At 46.5% G+C, this 22404-nt stretch overlaps 1 protein-coding gene across 1 annotated transcript in view; it reads right to left on the bottom strand.

Annotated features, from left to right (window-relative positions):
- kcnh5b (potassium voltage-gated channel, subfamily H (eag-related), member 5b) overlaps positions 1-22404 on the bottom strand; it is a 553929-nt gene that overhangs the window by 205068 nt on the left and 326457 nt on the right. Inside the window, exon 8 of the mRNA XM_086002823.1 lies at positions 5904-6103. Coding sequence (XP_085858949.1) covers positions 5904-6103 — 200 coding nt within the window. The remainder of the gene's footprint in view (positions 1-5903; positions 6104-22404) is intronic.

Here is a 22404-nt window from a genome sequence, read left to right as displayed (position 1 = left end):
CGGCAAACGCGCAGGCTTAACAAGCCCAATCATGGTAAAATCATTCTACAGAGTGGGCTGGAGCCAGCAGCAAGTTCAGGACCCGCCACAGACCCACGCTGATAGCCTCACTGGCCATTATTACAGAAATTATGATTTTTTTTTTTAGACATTTAGTAATGCGACCTAATAATGCCTCCACTCTCTTTTCTGTCAAGCTGAACTGCACAATTCACCTCCCTGCAGTAATCCCACTGGGCTTCAGTTGTGTTGGAAAAGGTCTTTGCTCACCAGTAATTTGTATTTATTGGAAAAAGGATTTAGAGTTCAATTCTTATTGTGTATTCTTTTTACCATAGGTACTTTAATTCGAATTGAAATTATGATTCTAACTATTCCAATCTAAATCTTCAGAGTTCAGTCTCAGTATTATATATGATGGGGTAGAGATTTTGTTCAGAGCTCAGTCTCAGTATTATATATGATGGGGTAGAGATTTTGTTCAGAGTTCAGTCTCAGTATTATATATGATGGGGTAGAGATTTTGTTCAGAGTTCAGTCTCAGTATTATATATGATGGGGTAGAGATTTTGTTCAGAGCTCAGTCTCAGTATTATATATGATGGGGTAGAGATTTTGTTCAGAGTTCAGTCTCAGTATTATATATGATGGGGTAGAGATTTTGTTCAGAGCTCAGTCTCAGTATTATATATGATGGGGTAGAGATTTTGTTCAGAGCTCAGTCTCAGTATTATATATGATGGGGTAGAGATTTTGTTTTGGGTGCATTTGGTGAAACGGGCACAAATTGTGCTCAAACCTTGCACCTGTTTTTGAGAAGCCTTTTTCTCTCTCGAATTTACACTCAAACTCTTTGCATATCGCTGAACACAACCATGAACCAGCACCATCAGGCAGCATTTTAAAATGTAATTTTTATTTAAATTTGCTTTAAAAAAATTCCTTGATATATTTAAGAGTGGTAACTTGGTGCAGTTTGATTAAAGCTGAAAATGGGTTTACCATAAAAAATAAGCATGTTTAAGCACAGTGTCAATCCACTACCTGTGAGTAACCCGATTTTAAATGACTGAAAATGATTTTTTTTTTAAATACAGAGCCATTTGCTCGTTGTATTGGGGCAGAATAGTCAGTTTCTTAGTAAATTTTTAAAAAAATGATGTACAAAAGCTTTTAAAACATACCTATTAATGTCCTTGCATCCAAAAGAACCAGTTTCATTTTTAGTGCCTTCTCTTTGCGAGCGCAATTAGCAGAAACTTCCAATGGTGATTCATGTATCCTGGGGGCATGGCCGGTTTTGTGGGCAGGGCCGGCTTCTACTGCGATGTTTTTTAAACTAGTGCAAAAGATTGCAGAAACTCGATTTGCACTGAATGTAATTTGGCTTAAAATTCCGTAATCTTTTGATATAGACCAATTTCAGGCAAACTGCGACAAAAAAAAACAAGCAGAAATTCTACCCTGATATTTCTATCTTTAGAATTGGATAGAACATTTGCATAAACAGCATGCCAGAATTTCATCAAATTGCTGTTTCAGTGACGGGATTAAATGACTCTTGCACTAATTAACTCTGATACACTAATTGAATTTAACATTACTCTCTATTGACAAACTTTTCATTGCACTTCTTAAGTCAAGTCATGTCTGCAGTTGATTATGAAAGCAGGACTCCTGAAAATAATTGTGCTTCCTCATGCATGACCTTAGCGCATCTGTAATGATTTTAAATGATTTAATTGTTAAGTGAGTACAAAAACGATAAAGACTGCTATTTCTCCGAAACAGCCCTTAACTATCTCCTTGATACATCAACAAGTACAAACATGTAAGAAAATCCATACAAAGCAAATATAGCACAACCTTAAAATTATATTGAGAATTAAATAAGCATAGGAATTTGGGTTTGAGTTACAATCCCTACTGCCAAGATAAATTAAACTTTCCATACCTGCATTGGCTTTTCACTGTAACCTTGGGATCACATTAAAATCAATGTCAATTGATCACAGCTGTGCATTTGATATAAAAAAATCAGTAAAAATACGGCCTCTTGAGAAATGTAGAATTGCTTACTTCAACCTTTGCCTAATTGGTATTTTTTTTTAATGTGGCTTCTCTGGCGCTTAGAATCACCGTATTCCTGGATTGTTTGCAACAAGGAGTAAATAACTTCCCCATCCCCCATAAATGTCTATCTTTTGATAACTTAAATAATTGCTACAGAATTGGTAATAAAAAAGAAAACACAAATGGTATATTGTATTTAAAAGCAGTATACAATTAAATTCAGAGCATTGTGCACTGCTCATTTTCAGACCATCTGACCTTAAAATGGAATTGTTTATTTGTGCAACACAACAGTTTCTTAATTTTTTTACAATAATTCTCCTGAAGGGGAAAAATCCGGCTTGAAACCTGCAAATCGTTACACTTCCCTCACTTGTCATCTCTCCCCCAAAATATACAGCCATTGTGGAAAACGATCAATACTCTGCAAAAATAGAAAGCTTTTTATTTCTAATCTCAAATGTCACTTAATTCTGAGGGCTGCGATAGCATGTCGACACTATCCGGGGTGGGGTTATTATATTCAGGCACTGTTCTAAATTAATAGCAGTAATTCTGTACATGTTAGTGAATTGTTTGCTTCTTCCTTCTTAGGCAGTCCCTCGGAACCGAGGATGACTTGCTTCCACATTAAAAATGAGTTCACAGGTGACTGATGAGTCCAATGCGGGACCTACAGTCTCTGTCACAGGTGGGGGCTGACGGTGGTTGAAGGGACGGGTGGGTGGGGTGCTTGGGTTGACGTGCGCTCCTTGTGCTGCCTGCGCTTGGCTTCCGCTTGCTCCCGGCGAAGAGACTTGAGGTGTTCAGCGCCTTCCCGGATGCTTCTCCTCCACTTTGTGCGGTCTTGGGCCAGGGATTCCCAGGTGTCGGTGGGGATGTTACACTTTTTCAAGGAGGCTTTGAGGGTGTCCTTGAAGCATTTCCGCTGCCCACCTGGGGCTCTCTTGCCGTGTCGGAGCTCTGAGTAGAACGCTTGTTTTGGGAGTCTCCTATCGGGCATGCGGATGATGTGACCTGTCCATCGGAGCTGATCGAGTGTGGTCAAACCTTCGATGCTGGGGATGTTGGCCTGAGCAAGAACACTGACGTTGGTGCGCCTATCCTGCCAATGGATTTGCAGGATCTTGCGGAGGCAGCGTTGGTGGTACCTCGCCGTGCTTTGAGGTGTCTGCTGTACATGGTCCATGTCTCTGAGGCATACAGCAGGGCGGGTATCACTGCTGCTCTGTAGACCATGAGCTTAGTGCCGGATTTGAGGTCCTGGTCTTCAAACACTCTCTTCCTCAGGCGACCGAAGGCTGCACTGGCACACTGAAGGCGGTGTTGGACTTCGTCGTCGACATCTGCCCTTGTTGACAGTAGGCTCCCGAGGTATGGAAAGTGGTCCACATTGTCCAAAGGCGTTGTCGTGGATTTTGATAATCGGGGAGGGCAGTACTGTGTGGCGGGGGCAGGTTGGTAGAGGACCTTTGTCTTACGGATGTTTAGTGTAAGGCCCATGCTCTCGTACGCTTTGGTGAAGGTGTTGACGATGGTTTGGAGTTCGACCTCCGAGTGAGCGCAGACGCAAGCGTCGTCTGCATACTGTAATTCGACGACAGAGGATGGGACGACCTTGGATCTGGACTGGAGGTGATGGAGGCTGAACAGTTTCCCGTTTGTTCTGTAAATTAGCTCCACTCCAGTGGGGAGCTTACTGAGGGTGAGATGGAGCATTGCAGCAAGGAAGATCGAGAAGAGCGTTGGTGCGATGACACAGCCTTTCTTGACCCCAGTTCATACGTGAATTGGGTCTGTAGTGGAACCGTTGGTCAGGATCACAGCTTGCATGTCGTCGTGAAGCAGGCGGACGATAGTAACAAACTTTTGAGGGCAGCCGAATTTGAGGAGGACACTCCAAAATCCCTCACGGTTGACAGTATCGAAGGCCTTTGTGAGATCAAAGAAGGACATGTACAGCGGTTGGTGCTGTTCCCTGCATTTCTCTTGTAATTGACGTGGTGAAGATCATGTCCATTGTGCCCCTTAGTGGGCGGAATCTGCATTGCGACTCTGGGAGGAGCTCTTCGACCACTGGGAGAAGGCGATTGAGGAGGATTCTTGCAATGACTTTCCCTGTGGCAGACAGCAGGAAAACTCCTCTATAATTACCGCAATCGGACTTGTCACCTTTCTTGAAGATGGTCACAATTACGGTGTCTCTGAGATCCACTGGCATGCTCTCCTCCTTCCAGATAAGAGAAATTAGTTCATGAATTTGCACCAGTAGTGCTTCTCCGCCATGCTTTAGTGCCTCGGCGAGGATTCCATCTGCTCCTGAGGCCTTGTTGTTCTTCAGTTGTCAGATGGCCTTTTCAACCTCATACCGGGCTGGGGTTGTGCTGAGATGGTGGCGGGTAGCATGCTGTGAGATGGAGTTCAGGACACTCGTGTCGAAGACAGAGTCGTGGCTAAGGAGATCTTCGAAGTGCTCCTTCCAGAGGGCACTGACTGCCTCTCTGTCCTTGATGAGTACCTCTCCGTTCTTGGCCCGCAGTGGGGAAGGGCCTTGGGTGCTTGGGCCGTAGATGGTCTTGACTGCGCTAAAGAATCAACGCACGTCGTGGTTGTCGGCTAGCTGCTGGATCTCCTGCACTTTCTCCACCCACCATCTGTTCTTTAGGTCGCGAGTTTTTTGTTGGACCTCGGCCTTCAGGCTTCTGCAGAGCTGCTTTCTTGCTCTCGAGTTCTGTTGCTGTTTCCAGATCAGGAATGCCTTGCGCTTGCGGCTTATTAGCTCCTGGATCTCCTGGTCATTCTCGTTGAACCAGTCTTGGTGTTTCCTGGTCGAGTGACCGAGCGTCTCTTCACAGGTGCTGATTATGGAGGCCTTGAGTGCAGACCAGACCAGCACATATAGAACTGGATATTTACAGCAAATTATTTTCGCAAAGATTATCTGTTTAATACAAGAGCAAGGATGTCTTGCTGCAGTTGTACAGGGCCTTGGTGAGACCACGTCTTGAGTATTGTGTGCAGTTTTGGTCGCCTTATCTGAGGAAAGATGTTCTTGCCATGGAGGGAGTGCAGCGAAGATTCAGCAGACGGATACCTGGGATGGCAGGAATGACGTTTGAGGAGAGATTGGGTCGATTGGGCTTATATTCACTGGAGTTTAGAAGAATGAGAGGGGATCTCATTGAAACTTATAAAATTCTAACAGGACTAGACAGACTAGATGCAGGAAGGATGTTCCCAGTGGTCGGGGAGTCCAGAACCAGGGGTCACAGTCTAAAGATAAGGGGTAAGCCATTTAGGACAGAGATGAGGAGGAATTTCTTCACCCAGAGAGTGGTGAACCTGTGGAATTCTCTACCACAGAAAGCAGTTGAGGCCAATTCATTAAATATATTCAAGAAGGAGTTAGATATATTTCTTAAGGCTAAAGGGATCAAGGGATATGGGGAGAAAGAAGGGACAGGGTACTGAATTTGGATGATCAGCCATGATCTCATTAAATGGCGGAGCAGGCTCGAGGGGCCGAATGGCCTACTCCTGCTCCTATCTTCTATGCTTCTAAAACCTGCAACAATGCAACCATTATTTAACAGGTTAAGAGAGAAGAAATGTCGTCCATTCAAATTAAAAATAGACTATATTCCCACTATGACTCAAAATACCCTCAAGATTAATTATTTTCCAATATGCCTATTACAAGTTTTATTGCGCTGCCTACTTGATAATTACATTCAAATTTGATTCTACCCAGAGGTGTGCATGCAACTATAAATGATTAAATGAACGCTATTCCTGGAGGTCTGAGCAAGTTTTACCTCATAGGCTCGTACCTTCTCCGTGTCGATCCCTTTGGACATAGACCATGTTGACACAATATAATCCATAACACGTTCGCTGAGTCCTTTGGGGACTTGGTAAAGTTTGAGAAAATCCCGCACGTTGTTTAGCATTTCATGGTAGCGGTTGGTGTTGGCGTACATTTGCTGGAAGATCGTGGTGACATTTCCAAAAATAGTTGCATAAAGAAGAGCTGCAATTTAAAGAACCAAAACAGGTTGAAGTCCTCTTATTCTGCGCAAAACCAGTTAATAAAAGAGCTTAGTATATTTAACAATCCGGTTAGATGAGCATGCAAAAACACTCTCAGTAACTAGATGGTTTTGAGGTGGAGTACCTCAGTATCAAATACTGATGATTTCACAGAAATATAATGCTTTCCTTACAATCCCATAAATCCCCTGTTGGAAAGTAGTTTGTGTGACGAGTATCTTTTTTTTACTTTTAATCATTTCTTCCTTTTTTAAAGATTCTTCTCCCTGCATTTATTTTTTTACTCTTTCAAAATCCTTTTATGTTTTCATTCTGTAGCAATCTCCAGAACACAATGCCCCTTCTTTTAGAACTAATTCTGTAGTTAATAGATTAACAAGTTTCTGAGGCACTGCAAAGCAAAGCACATTTCATTGTTAAGTCTCCAACGGTGTAGAGTCTACCCTGAATCAATCTGCCACTGGAAGGAACTGGGACATTCCACCAGTAATCCAGAAGAAAGACAACAAATAGAAATTAATAACATTTGGACTACTGGACACCGGAGCCTGGATTTTCGGACTTGATTTGTTTGATTTATGGGGTTAAATCAGACGGACCCGATCGGAAAAGTACACGGGGATCCAGAACATGGGTTTAAAGGACACAGCAATGCGAAATTGGTGTATTTCCATCATGACTTGCCGTTTTTCTCCTTTTTTTTCCTTGTTGGCACTTAAGCTCTTGTGGGCTTTTGACCCAGTTGTTCTAATTTTTTTTGCCCCCCCAACACCATTACTGGCAACAGTTTCCCAATGAGAATCCCCCTATCTAAGGTATTTGGAAGACCAGGAGGAGCACCAATGCTCTACAGGTCAGGTTGCACAAGAGGTGCTCTGTGCACATCCCATAGTCAGCAGACAGTGATGAACATAAAAATAACAACAGAAAGTGCTGGAAACACTCAGCAGGTCAGGCAGCGTCGAGGAGAGAGAAACAGAGTCGATGTTTCGGGTCGAACCCTTTGTCAGAACTGGAAAAGGTTAGGGAGGAGAGATTTTTAAGCGGGGCAGGGAGGAGGGGAGGAAAGAACAAAGGGAAGGTCTGTGATAGGATGGAAGGCAGGAGAGATTGACTGACTAAAGGGATGATGGTGCAAGGCAAAAGGAGATGGTAATGGGACATGTTAAGAAACAAAAGATGGCTCTAAATGATGTGTGGATGAAGATGGCAGCAACATTAACAGCTACCATGTGAGGAAACAAGAGAAAAAAAGAAATACAGGGGCCAATTTATATTCTGAAATTGTTGAACTTGATGAACATAAATCCACTTTAGCAGAGGAGTAGTGCATGCAGAGGCGCCTATTCCCACGGGAAGCTAGGAAAGCACACCTGATGATTCCGCTTAGATATATGGGCCCAGAAATTCGGGTCCCAACGCATGAGTACGCACGGGGTACTCACGCGTAGGCCCAACGAAAGTGCCGGTTTCGTGCATGCACTGCGCATGCGTGGGAAACCGGCACTTCCGTTCCCCTGAAAGAAGGGGTTCAGAAGTCGAACGCGTGCGCCGGAGAGGCAGCGCGTGCGCATTGAACTTACGTTTTTTTTGCAGGTTTCTCCGGGAGGGTAAGTCTCCAGCAGTTACACTTTTAAAAAGCAGGCACAAGGCCTGCTTTTAACAAGGTAAGTGGTGAATTAATTAAAATTAAAACATTTTTTTCCACAGGTTTATTATTTTTAAATACTTTAAAGAAAGGTAAATTTATTTTTAGCTCCGTTAGAAAATGTAATTAATTTTTTCAAAAATTTAAATTATTGTTTAAAATAGTTATTTCATGTAATTTATAGTTTATTTTAAAAATGTGGTGTTTTTTGAAAATTTATTTGAGGTTTTAGTGATGTTTTGGGGCTTATAGTATTTATAGGTCTGACAGGTCTTCCTGTCAAACTTACGAATGAAGCATTCCCTGCTACCATTGGCTCTCCATGGCCCACGTGATCCCAGGGGATGCATCAAACTAACTGCACCCCTGGGATACACAAGCACTGCGCGCCGGCAGTTGGAGGAGGCCCAGGATCAGAATCCCACGCGGGCCCACAGCTCAACGGCCGGCGCGCTAGGTAAGTGCAGGTCGGGGGCTTGCACCTGCGGGAAGCCTCCGACCCGAATTTCTGGGCCATGAAGACAAAAGTAAAATACTTCAGATGCTGAAAATCTGAAATAAAAACAGAAATTGCTGGAAATATTCAGCAGGTCAGGCAACATCTGTGGAGAGAGAAACAGAGTTAATGTATCAGGTCCATGACCTTTTGTCAGAACTCAGGTTATATGAATCCCTGACTAACTATAACGTGTCCTTTGGAACAACCCCAACTACAGTATGACATACTTTCATGGCACTGCAGGCAAGAAGGCATGCCAGGTGATCAACAGCCAGCATACCCTGCTTGGGTATACTCAATATCAAAATGCTATCAACCATAGTATTAGACATTGGCAAACCTACCTGGCAACAACCATGGGGAACTGTCTTCACAGGATCAATATCATCAGAGAGCCAATTGCAGAGCTGCACTTTCTGCTGCAAGGACACCTGCAGCTGCCATGCAGCATCCAGTGACAGTAACAGCGTGTTGCAGCCTGATACTTGGTGCCACCTCCTCGCAGGCATGCTGTAATACTGTCCTATGGGGATGGTGCAGGGAGTGACACAGAAAGCGAGCCTCTTCACAATCATATCATGCAGCACCATCTTCAGCAGGCATTAAACAGGATGTCAAGTGCTGTGTCTCCCTGCCACTTGCCTGGGTCTCCTTTCCCTTAATTTTCTGCCCGTCTTCATCCCTTCTTCCTTCAGCTTAGGCAAAGGTTGCAAATGATTTGTGATGCCTTTTAAAATCAGATTTTGAAGGCTTTCAAAATTTTTGTCATCCTAATATGGCACTTCCCTTTAATTGTCTGCATTTCTTTAAATTTTGCAGTTTTGCACTCCCACTACTAGTGTGTTCCCTGCACATAAAATCTGCACCTTAAACTATCATTACTATTTTGTACCTTAAGCTATACTTACTCCAGGCATGGGCATTGGGATTTGGCTCATTGTTGCTCTGAAACATGGAGATAATATAATGATCAGAAATTCGTACAGGCAATTACTTATTGACTGCTGGTATGAACAAACCACCAGGTATTCATACTGTTATTGGAAGTGCAGCTTTTTTCCTGGTGAAATGTATCTAGAAATTAAGAAATGTCAAAACATGTGAAATGAATGGACAAGATGCTAATGACTTTTAACTTTATATTTTAGTTTAACAAAATCACAAAATAACAACAAAATACAGAGGTCTCCACTTACAGAATCATAGACTGATGCAGCATAGAAGGAGGCTATTCAGTCCATCGTGCCTGTGCCAGCTCTTTGGTAAAACTATCCAATTAATCTCACTCCGCTGCTCTTTCCCCATAGCCCTGTAAATTTTTTCCCTTCAAGTATTTATCCAATACTCTTTTGAAAGTTACGATTGAATTTGCTTCCACCACCCTTTCAGGCACTGCATCCCAGATCATAACAACTCGCTGTGCAAAAAAATGTTTCCTCATGTCGCGCCTGGTTCTTTTGCCAATCACCTTAAATCTGTGTCCTCTGGTAACTGGCCCACCTGCCACTGGAAACAGTTTCTCCTTATATACTCTATCAAAACTGTTCATGATTTTGAACACCTCAATCAAATCTCTTAACCTTCTCTGCTCTAAGGAGAAGAACCCCAGCTTCTCCAGTCTCTCCACATAACTGAAGTCCCTCATCCCTGATACTATTCTGGTAAATCTCTTCTGCATCCTCTCCAAGACCTTGACATCCTTCTGAAAGTTTGGTGCCCAGAATTGGCCACCATACTTCAGCTGAGGCCTAACCAGTGCTTTATAAAGGTTTAACGTAACTTCCTTGCTTTTGTACTCTATTCATCTATTAATAAAGCCAACTTACTGTCTATTCATTTTTAATGAGCAGTTTGAAATGTTCCAATTTGAATCTAGTGTAATTGTTGAGGTGATACCACTATACCTATCACACAAGATGAATATATAGTCATGTGTGAGTGGAGTTACCATACAATTCAGGCCATCTATGTGGTTCCTCCTCCTTGTTGGAGCAGCCTTGAGCCAATTACCATTGCTTCTACTTTCTGCCTCTTCATCCTGCACCACCTGCATCTCGGTTTCCGGATTGCTGTTCATCTCATGCCAGCTATACCACTGCTTCGCAAAAGTGAAGCATGATGTATCTGATCACCCACTTTGTTTAATAGTGCACAATACATATTACAAATTAGGCAACGAGAAGTGACAACTAATACAGTGCGCCTGAAAAAGGTAGCATAGACCAGGACCTGGAATATGCTGCTGATGTGCCATTCTCATTGGATCCTTGATTTCTATCAGCATTATGCTTACTGAGCTTGGTGGTGAATGAAAGGAATAGAGAGCCTTAATATCAGCTTCTCAAAGGCCAAGATTATACCCATAATACGAGAACCAGTCCAGAAGGATGAAGGAAGACTGAAGAAAATGGATATTGATGATGAGGGGATGAAAGTGGTGTACAAGTTTATTTACCTGTAGTTTGTATATCTGACAATGGCAGATGTGAAAAGAGATGAAGAAATGCACTAACGTGGCTGGAACTATTTCTGATGGACAATGAAAACCACTCTGGAGGCAAAGAGACAAGCCATTGGATCTGTAAAGAAAAGTGTATGAGGCTAGTGTACAGTCAGCACTGCTATATTGAAAACTGGATCTGGGCAACAGCATAGAACCAGAGGCTGAATGCTTTTAGAATGTGATGTGCAAAAAAGGATGCTGAGAGGATAGAATGGCCAATGCTGAAGTGATAAGAAGTGGGCTGCAGGCAGCACATGCATATAATGGTGAGTATTTGCAATAATCAGTGCATTCATGTCTTATGCCTGAAGATTGATAACATTCGATGGAATCTGGAACAGTACCCATGGTTTGGAGGGTAGATAATGTTACCCCACTATTTAAAAAAGATGGTAGAGAGAAAACGGGGAATTAGAGACCGTTAAGCCTGACATCGGTAGTGGGGAAAATGCTAGAGTCCATTATAAAAGATGTAATAGCAGAGCACTTGAAAAACAGTGACAGGATTGGACAAAGTCAACATGGATTTACAAAAGGTAAATCATGCTTGACTAATCTACTGGAATTTTTTGAGGATGTAACTGGTAAAATAGATAAGGGAGAACCAGTGGATGTGGTGTATTTGGACTTTCAAAAGGCTTTCGATAAGGTCCCGCATCAGAGATTAGCGTGTAAAGTTAAGGCACATGGGATTGGGGGCAAGGTATTGACTTGGATAGAGAACTGGTTGGCAGACAGAAAGCAAAGAGTTGGAATAAACGGGTCTTTTTCCAAGTGGCAGGCAGTGACTAGTGAGGTACCGCAGGGATCGGTCCTTGGACCCCAGCTATTCACAATATATATTAATGATCTAGACAAGGGAACTAGAAGTAATATCTCCAAGTTTGCAGACGACACAAAGCTGGGTGGGCGTGTGTGCTGTGAGGAGGATGCCGAGAAACTCCAGGATGATTTGGACAGGTTGGGTGATTGGGCAGAAGCATGGCAGATGCAATATAACATGGATAAATGCGAGGTTATCCGCTTTGGTGTCAAAAACAGGAAGGCAGATTATTATCTGAGTGGCAATAGATTGGGAGAAGGGGAAGTGCAACAAGACCTGGGTGTCCTTGTGCACCAGTCGCTGAAGGTAAGCATGCAGATGCAGCAGGCAGTTAAGAAGGCAAATGGTATGTTGGCCTTCGTAGCGAGAGGGTTTGAGTACAGGAACAAGGATGTCTTGCTGCAGTTGTACAGGGCCTTGGTGAGACCACATCTTGAGTATTGTGTGCAGTTTTGGTCACCTTATCTGAGGAAAGATGTTCTTGCCATGGAGGGAGTTCAGCGAAGATTCACCAGGCTGATACCTGGGATGGCAGGAATGACGTATGAGGAGAGATTGGGTCGATTGGGCTTATACTCGCTGGAGTTTAGAAGAATGAGAGGGGATCTCATTGCAACTTATAAAATTCTGACAGGACTGGACAGACTAGATGCAGGAAGGATGTTCCCGATGGTCGGGGAGTCCAGAACCAGGGGTCACAGTCTAAGGATAAGGGGTAAGCCATTTAGGACAGAAATGAGGAGGAATTTCTTCACCCAGAGAGTGGTGAACCTGTGGAATTCTCTACCACAGAAGGCAGTAGAGGCCAATTCTTTAAATATATTCAAGAAGGAGTTGGATATATTTCTTAAGGCTAAAGGGATCAAGGGGTATGGGGAGAAAGCAGGGACAGGGTACTGAATTTGGATGATCAGCCATGATCGAATTGAATGGCGGAGCAGGCTCAAGGGGCTGAATGGCCTACTCCTGCTCCTATCTTCTATGTTTATGTTTCTATGAAATGGGTGCCATTTGGAAGGCCAAAGCTAAAATAGGGGGATCTGCGAATTGAAAGATTTAAACAGAAGTGTGACAATGAGCAGACAGCTGAGAGAACTATTGACAGGAAAGCATGAATGAGATTGTCTGCTCAGTGTTTAATACGTGATGGTTTGTTCTGTGGTTTCACATTTACTTTGATCAGATTGAGAATACCCAAAGTCATCTCATTTTGCACCTTAACTGCAAATAGAAAGAAGACTTTCATCCCATCAGTCTGATCTGGATTTCAGTCCCAGAATTGGAATGAAAATGTTTTAATTCATTGCTGTATCCAGTCCTTCAGCATAAAATAATATTTAATATTATTTTCTTTGTGTGCTATTTATCATTCCTGTTTGTCCTTTGGCAACCAAGGATGATAGTGATGCAAATGTTCAGTTGTGGCTTTGTATTTTAGAATTATGTTCTTCAGCATTTTAAACAGTGCAGGCAGAGGTCTTGGAAGAAACAGCAAGTCAAAGTACATATAGTACAAAAATTTAAAAATGTAATCAAGACCAATGCTTATTGCCAGTTTTCATTGAAGGAACTAGATTAAGTCCATTCTTCAGAAATCCTGGATTTCTTTGCCCAATTTTCCATCGATATGACCAGTTTCAGATGGGTATCAATACAAAAGAGGCAGTGAAACTTGGGAATCAGGTCCTAATCTGTCTCCCAAGTATGCTGAAGCTGCGAGGTATGAGACCCATTCTCGATGGTGGCCTCACAAAACTTGGGTTTGAACCAGGGTTAGCATAACACTAGCTGGGACAGAAGCCATGTTTCAAAAGTGCCCAAGCACTCCGTTAGAGTTTATGGAAATTTTACAATTTAGTATTGAATCATCTTGATGTTATGAAGAAAGTATGCTCCTGTCTGCTGTCTCACAACATGAAAGAAATAGCTGCTTGGGGGGCAGAGCTCTGCACATGCTCACCTCAGTGCAACCCACAGTAGGGAACATTGGCACTGTAGCTATGCAGCTATTGGTAGAACAGCAGCTTTTGTCTATAAGCATAAAAATGGAAAACATTCATACCCTATAAAATAGACTTGGGTGTCCACGCAAGCTTTTTATTTTCCAGTTCCTTCCATAACTAATTTCTTTATCCATGATTCAGACAGAACATGCATTATTATTGATTACTAAGGGCTCTGCACATCTAAGTCATGATACAGTTGATCACCCACATTAGGACCATCCATCAAGCACTTTTCCACCTACACATGTCCTTAAACCCTTCAAGAATGAAGTACTGATAGTAAATATAATACATTACTTCATTGTTGGGCTGTAAAGAAATGATAGAAGCTGGAAATGTTCAAAACATCTGAAGCCTGACCCAAATGCTTGGACTCAATTGAATTAATAGATCAAGTTATTTTTTAGAATATGCTGAATATGAACCACTGGAAATAGATATATACAGCAGCAAAAGTGTTGAACGGCATTTTTAAAATTAAAAGATATTGGCCTAGAAATTCAGTATAGCCACTTTTGGGGCGGAAAAGTCGGGCGGCTGCTAAAGTTTGCGCCCGGCGCAAAGTCGAGGCCACTTCACCGATATTCAGTAGCTTCGCCCTAAGAGTTTGCTCGAGCGCTAAAACTGGCGATGCACAACTATCTTTAGGCGCTAAGCCGGCGGTGCTGAGCAATACCGCCGAGGCCGGGTGCAGCGCAGGTGCGGTCATTTCTTGATTGACAGCAGACACCCTGGCGCCGGCCAGCTCTTAAAGGGGGAAGGGTCGAGTTCGTCTGCTGCCACGCCCTGGACACTGCAGCCCTCCAGCTAGGCCTAAACACTGCTGCTGAACAGAAATAGCGCCGGGAAAGATGCAGAAGGCCCGTGAACGAGCGCAGCGCTTCACTGGCCATGATTTGAGGGTGCTGGTTAGGGCTTTGGAGAGGAGACGCAAACTCTTGTTCCCGGACTGTGGCAAGAAGCCTGCCACCAGCGTCTACAGGAAAGCCTGGAGGGAGGTCGCCCACAGGGTCACATCCAACAGCGAGGTCCCCAGGACCGGTGTCCAATGCCGGAAAAAGTTCAATGACCTCACAAGGATTGTCAGGGTGAGTCCCCTTTCCAGTGTCCTCCTCATCCTTGCATGTGCACCTCACATTATGGGCAAAGGGACCTAAAAGCCCTAATGGCCAGCCCTCATCCAGCAGCTATGGGACTGGCATGAACATCAATTGCACATTCTGCACTTTACACACTGGCCAAGCTATTCGACCATGGGAGGCAGTGCACACAAGATCTGGGCACCACACTGGCCAAGCTATTCGACCATGGGAGGCAGTGCACACAAGATCAGGGCACCACACTGGCCAAGCTATTCGACCATGGGAGGCAGTGCACACAAGATCAGGGCACCACACTGTACTTAGAGGCCGTCCTTTCTCTTGCAGGCCAAGCTGGCACACAATCAGAAGAGCCGGACTGTGACTGGGGGAGGCCGTCCCCAGATCCAGCAGCTCAGTGACCTTGAAGAGCGCGTGGGTAGCCTCATGGGTGCCCGGGTGATTGGCCCCGTTGCATCTGGAGATGCCGACCCTGTTCTGGGCACCAATGGTAAGGACATCACCTTTTGGACCTCTCTCGTCCCACTTGCGCTTCAGATCTACATCCTTTGCCACTGTCCGACCAATGCGCTGAATGCCACCACTCATGCCTCCCTCGCTGACGCCCTCTCCTCACTCTAAAGCTACTCTTGTGCCTTCCTGCTTTCAGATGGTGAGGAGGAGGTCCCTGAAGCTGCCAGTGACAGCCCCTCGGAAGAGGAGGAGGAGGAGGAGGAGGAAGAGGAAGGCGGCCCATCACGGGAACCCTCAGCCACGCCAGGGGATGCCAATGGAGGGGACACGTCTTCCCTGGAGGAGAGCCAGGGGGAAGTGTCGGAGGGGAGTGTAGCTCCTGTGCCCAGTGGCGTGCAGCAACGCGGGAAGGGTCGGGCAGCTCGGCGGCCTTCTTCCCAGAGGGGGGAAGGGTCACAGGGGAGTGTAGTTGCTGGGCCCAGTGGCATCCAGCAACGCGGGAAGGGTCGGGCAGCTCGGCGGCCTTCTCCCCAGAGGGAGAGTCCGGCCTCCAGTCCAGAGACGGTCCTCGCCAAGGAGGTGCGCCTCCTCGATCAAATGTCCGTGGGCTTGGATCGCCGGCACACCGAGTTCATGGGGGTTGTGGCACGGTTGCCTGAGGCCATCGAGTCCCTGGCTCATAGTGTGGCCGATTTCGGCGCCTCACAGGCCAGGAGTTTCGAGCAATTCAAAGCAGCACACGCCGCGAGTCGGTCCGAATTCGGGGCAGCACAGGCCGCGAGTCGGGCCGAATTCGGGGCAGAACAGGCCGCGAGTCGGGCCGAATTCGGGGCAGCACAGGCAGCGAGTTGGGCGGAATTCGAGGCAGCTCACGCAGCGAGTGGCCAGGTGATCAGTGGTGCCATGCAGTCACTGGCTGGTCTGATGCGGGCACAGACCAGGGCAGTACGGGCACTCACTGCTGCCACACTCGCTGTGTCAGCCAGGCATCGCCAGGGCACCCGCCGCGCTGCAGCAGCACAGCGGTCTGTCCTTCAGCAGATTGCTGCGCATGCTGCAGTGCTGGCCCGGGCGAGTGCCAGTGTCTCAGGCGAGCAGCGAGCGCCTGCCATCAGCCAGCTTGCCCCCATTCCTGCAGCCGCCACTGCCACTCCCCCAGTGGAGCTGCGACGAGCTGCTGGAGAGACTGCTGCTGCCCAGCCACAGCTGCAGCAGTCATCAGCCGGCCCCTCGAGGGCCAGAGCTCGTCTAGGCCGACCCCCAAGGGCATCTGCCGTCACGCCATGTGCCCCTCAGGAGCCTTCCCCCAGCCTTGCAGCAGCCACTGGGCACACTTTGAGGAGGAGCAGCAGGGCGGCCAGGGGCTGCAAAAGGGTGGTCAAGGAATCGCCCTCGCGGGCCACAAAGTAGAGGGTGTGGGCAAATGTGTTTTTATATGGGGATGGTTGTTTTTATATGGGGATGGTTGTTTTTGTAAGGCCGAGGATGAAGGCCATTTTTGTGGAAATGTTTTGTTATTCCTCCCCAGGTTGTGGGAGTGAGTCATGTGTGTGACAGTTTTTTGGGGGTGTTGTCTGTTTTTGGGTTTCATGTGGGAAGGGCCCTGAGTTTGTTCAATAAAGCATTTTATTTATTCAGCTTGTCCATGTTTGATCTTTGAAGTGGTTGTTGCCTTAACCGGCTGAGGGCTTGCGGAGCGGCTGCATTCAGGTCCCTTCATTGGCACAAGCCATTCCCTGACAGGGGGCCTAGAAGTGACGTTCAATAAGCCGCCGACGGGCGGCCCTTGGACCTTGTGCCTCCCTCCTGGGCTGGTACTCCTCCTCCTCCTCCTTCTCCTCATGTTCCTCCTGCTCCTCCTCCTGAGGTGGTGCTCCAGCGTGAGGTGGCAGTGCCCGAGTCCTGCGGATAGCCAGGTTGTGCAGCATGCAGCAAACGACCACGACCTGGGAGACTCTCTCCGGCGAATACTGCAGAGATCCGCCGGAACGATCCAGGCAGCGGAACCGTTGCTTGAGGACGCCAATCGTTTGTTCTATGATGTTCCTAGCAGGGGTTGTATGACTTTCGTTGTATGCTTCCTCAGCAGGGGTCCTGGGCGCGCGGAGCGGGGTCATGAGCCAGGTACACAAAGGATAGCCTTTGTCCCCGATAAGCCATCCTCTTGGGGGAGGCTGTGCCTGGAACATGTCAGCCACAGTAGTCTGTCGCAGGATAAATGCATCGTGGCTACTGCCTGGAAAGCGGGCATTGACAGCTAGGATGCGCTGCCTGTGGTCACACACCAGCTGTACATCGAGGGAATGGTAGCCCTTCCGGTTGCGGTAATCCTCGGCATTGTCGATAGGTGCCCGCAAAGCCACATGCGTGCAGTCAATGGCGCCCTGCACCATGGGGAAGCCCGCTATTCTTGCAAATCCCACTGCACGCTGCTGCTGCTTCTCCAGGGTCATGGGGAAGGAGATGAATTGGTGTCTCCTTCTGAAAAGGGCATTGGTCACCTGGCGGATGCAGCAATGCACGGCGAACTGGGATATGTTAGCAATGTCCCCAGCAGCAGCTTGGAAGGAGCCACTTGCATAGAAGTTCAGAGCCACCGTGACCTTCACTTCCACCGACAGAGACGTCCTGCACCTGAGCTGTGGACGCAGATCTCTGTGAAGCAGCTGGCAGATCTCTGCAACCACCTCCCTTCTGAAGCGCAGCCTCCTAACACACTGCGCGGCAGGCATGGTGAGATAGGACACCTGCTGGCGGTATTTCCTGAGTGGGTAAGGCCTACGTTGCCGACGCCTGTTGCCCCCTCTGCGTCTAGCCAGGGCTGCCCCTCTCACACAGCGTCTGCGAGCCCTTCGCACATAATGCTGAAACTGAGGGTTGGCACCCCATGCAGCCCCCATAATATACTGGCAAACAATGACCTCACAATGAAGGCGAATTGCCAAGCTCTGGCCTGAAGCCAAAAATACCTCTCCTATGTTGGGCCAAAGCAGTAAGCTCTCTTCCTTGGTCTCTGTCCATAAATCCTTTGCACAAGAGTGATTGCTGCAAAATGGCTGGCCTTTATAGTTCAGGGTAAGTGCCCTTTAATTTGCGCTCCCCGCGGCCCGCATGGCCTCTGCTGTGTTCCAGTTCACAGTTCTTAGGACCGCCACGCCCACATTGGGCGGGCGCGACTGAAGTTCCGGATTGGGGCGCACAAAGGGCGTTGCACAAGGAAATGACGTCATAATCTGCGCGCGCAGCTGAGCGCGCGCAAACACTTTGCGCCGGCGCTAAATGTCTACTGAAGTTGGGCGTAGGCGCAGATCGCGCTGCGCCCGGCCGCTAAGTGCCTAGCGCTCGAGATCTACTCCTCCTAAGTCGCTAACGGCTGGCGCACGCAACTGAATTTCTAGGCCATTAGTTTTAAAATTATGCAAATACCTGTAGATTTCATTTCAACTAATGTGAGATAAATGTTAAATGTCTATGTGAAGAAATGCATATCTTTGAATTTTAAGCTAATTTGATGGACATAAATCTCATATATAGTGACTTTAAAAATTTTTATTCCTGGGATGTGGGCGTCGCTGGCAAGGCTGGCATTTATTGCCCATCCCTAATTGCCCTTGAGAAGGTGGTGGTGAGCTGCCTTCTTGAACTGCTGCAGTCCGTGTGGTGAAGGTACTCCCACAGTGCTGTTAGGGAGGGAGTTCCAGGATTTTGACCCAGCGACGATGAAGGAACGGCGATATACTTCCAAGTCAGGATGGTGCGTGACTTGGAGGGGAACTTGGAGGTGGTGGTGTTTCCATGCGCCTGCTGCCCTTGTCCTTCTAGGTGATAGAGGTCGCAGATTTGGGAGATGTTGCCGAAGAAGCCTTGGCGAGTTGCTGCAGTGCATCTTGTAGATGGTACACACTACAGCCATGGTGCACCAGTGGTGGAGGGAGTGAATGTTTAATGTGGTGGATGGGGTGCCAATCAAGCGGGCTGCTTTGTCCTGAATGGTGTTGAGCTTCTTGAGTGTTGTTGGAGCTGCACTCATCCAGGCAAGTGGAGAGTATTCCATCACACTCCTTACTTGTGCCTTGTAGATGGTGGAAAGACTTTGGGGAGTCAGGAGGTGAGACACTCACGGCAGAATACCAAGCCTCTGACTTGCTCTTGTAGCCATAGTGTTTATGTGGCTGGCCCAGTTATGTATCTGGTCAATGGTGACCCCCAGGATGTTGATGCTGGGGGATTTGGCGATGGTAATGCCATTGAATGTCAAGGGGCAGTGGTTAGATGCTCTCTTGTTGGAGATAGTCATAGCCTGGCACTTGTGTGGTGTGAATGTTACTTGCCATTTCCATGCCCAAGCCTGAATGTCATCCAGGTCTGGCTGCATGCATGGACTGCTTCATTATCTGAGGAGTTGCGAATGGAACTGAACACTGTGTAATCATCAGCGAACATCCCACTTCTGACCTAATGATGAAGGGCAGGTCATTGATGAAGCAGCTGAAGATTATTGGGCCTAGGACACTGCCCTGAGGAACTCCTGCATCGATGTCCTGGGGCTGAGATGATTGGCCTCCAACAACCACAACCAACTTCCTTTGTGCTAGGTATGACTCCAGCCAGCAGAGAGTTTTTCCCCTGATTCCTATTGACTTCAGTTTTACTAGGGCTCCTAGAAGCTACACGTGGTCAAATGCTGCCTTGATGTCAAGGGCAGTCACTCTCACCTCACCTCTGGAATTCAGCTCTTCTGTCCATGTTTGGACCAAGGCTGTAATGTGGTGAGCATCGGTGAACAGGTTATTGGTGAGCAAGTGCTGCTTGATAGCACTGTCGACAACACCTTCCATCACTTTGCTGGTGATTGATAGTAGACTGATGGAGTGGATTTGATTTGTCCTGCCTTTTGTGGACAGGACATACCTGGGCAGTTTTCCACATTGTAGGGTAGATGCCAGTGTTGTAGCTGTACTGGAACAGCTTGGCTAGAGGTACGGCTAGTTCTGGAGCACAAGCCTTCAGCACGATATCCGGGATGTTGTCGGGGCCCATAGCCTTTGCTGTATCCAGTGCGCAAAGCCATTTCTTGATATCATATGGAGTGAATCGAATTTCTGCCTTGTGAACAATGATACCATTCAAACAAAGTCACATCAGCTGATTAACCAAACTGTAGACAGCAAAGAAAATGTGGAGCTGAAAATCCAGTGGGAATGTGGTGAGAGGGCTGTAAAATAGACAGAGACCCAGATATGTTGGGTCCTATCCTGACATCGAGGATTGCAAGGACCTTTGTAAGGGGCGGCGCTTTCATCTGCCTATTATAAGACCAGCGGCATCAGAGGAAGCAAGGGTTCCCAACGCCAGGAGTTCCCACATTCCCGGGCTCTTGGTCGGTGGGGGCAGGATTAGCAGTCGGTATGCTCAGTGAAAAGAGGCATACAGGCTGCTTGTGTAGTGGAAGTGGGCCCACCTTGGCAGTACAGACCTGGGACGTGACCTGGACTCCCGAAGATTTTGGGCCAGATTTTCATTGGGCTGTGAGGCGGGCTTTCAGGCGTGCGGGGGACAAAAATCCCGAATTCGGGGGTCCTGACACCATCCCGCCCAAAACCCGCCTCCACGTAAGTTTCAAGGGAGGCGGATACCCGCCCCGCACTGGGTCCTGCCGACCCGAGGCGGGAAGGGATTAGTGCCAATTAACTGCCTGTTAACAGGTAGTTAATAGGCAGTTTTTAGCCTAATCCCTATTTTGAGGGGTGTCGTATGGGATTCCAGATGGCTCCAAACCACGCCAGGTTAGAGCAGGCGGGCTGTCAGGTTGAAGGACTTGGAGGGGTCGCGATGTTGGTGTTCAGGTGAGTGATGGGTGCATGAGTGCAAAGGTAAGTGTGTTTGGTGTGTCTAAAGTGTGTAAAGAAGTTTTACTTACCTGTACTTACCTTAACAGCCTTTCTTCCTCTAGGCGTCGGGAGCCCATCACTCAGCCGAAACTGAAAGCTGAACGGCTGCGAACTGTCAAAAGTGACAGCCTTCAGCTTTCAGTGCCGGTGACAGTTCTAACTGAGCCTGCGTAGAAGGACTCAGGTTAGAGGTCAGACTGTCAGTGTTTGACAGCTTCAAACAGCTGTGAAACACTGATATTTCATCTGTCAAAAACTCTTGACAGGTGAAATTTCAGTCTGTGACGTCACCTGTTGCCGGGTGGCCCTTAATTGGCCTGCTGAGCCCGCTGGTCAAGCAAGGGAAAATCGCGTCGATTGGCCAGGCGTCGATGGAGGCGGGACTAAAACCCGAAAGTTGTAGTCCTGCCTCCTTCCCGACAGCTTAATGAAAATCCAGCCCTTTGAGTGCATTAACTTTTTCCCGGATGATGGGTAGTCTTCTGTAATGTTTCTGGGGGAAAGGGTTACTAAACTTTACAACCCTTGTAGTACGCTCCCAAAAGGTGCAATTTGTGGCCTCACCACCACAATGGGTGCCTGAAGTGCAACCCTTGTGGCGTGCCACCCGTCGGCAATATTTAAATTGGGTGACCTCCCTCTAACCCTGCAAATCCTGTTGGGATAAGTTTCGGAGTTCACCTCGCAGTCACATCTCATCACTTACGCTGGGATGGATGACTAAAGGGTTTTCAGCCCCAATTTTTTTCACAAAAAGCATGTTACAGATCAAAAAAGATGATGTAACTTTAAAAATGAATGTAATGACTCAGTATTATAAAAAAAATTATATTGAAGTCGAAACTTTTCTTTTTAATGCATTAACTAATAGTCTAGCATAAAGTCTTTTCAGGTTAGGCTCATGATTGCCAAAGAAATCCTAGTCTTTCTGCATAATGTTACAACAGTGAACTGTTAAAAGATGCCCTCAGGCACAAGCTGCTTAGTTCTGCTTGTTATATATATTGCTGAAGTGATGTGCGACAATGTTAGTAATAAATCTACCATGCTGCAATTCTGCAATTTTCTGCTGTCCAATTCCTTATTTAACTTACAGAACCATGTTTATCGATCTCCGATCTCCAACTGAATTAATGCCTTAGGGCAGCTGAGTTGTCATCACAGCAGCAGATTGTGTGCACGCAGTAATAACCGATTAAATATGTACCAAATATTTTAAAAATTTGCCAAACATAAATTACAGTCACTGTCAATATCTTTCACTTGGTTTAATAATGGTAGATGAATAAATGATGAAAGAAATATGGTCATGTCTTAGAAATAGGTTAAAACCTTTCAAGTAGCTTGCCTTTCATGAG

This window comes from Somniosus microcephalus, chromosome 12 (genome assembly GCF_052327205.1).
Source record: "Somniosus microcephalus isolate GS21.2 chromosome 12, FLI_Smic_1.0, whole genome shotgun sequence".
In the NCBI taxonomy this organism is placed as follows: domain Eukaryota; kingdom Metazoa; phylum Chordata; class Chondrichthyes; order Squaliformes; family Somniosidae; genus Somniosus; species Somniosus microcephalus.
This window is presented reverse-complemented; position numbering and strand designations above follow the sequence as displayed.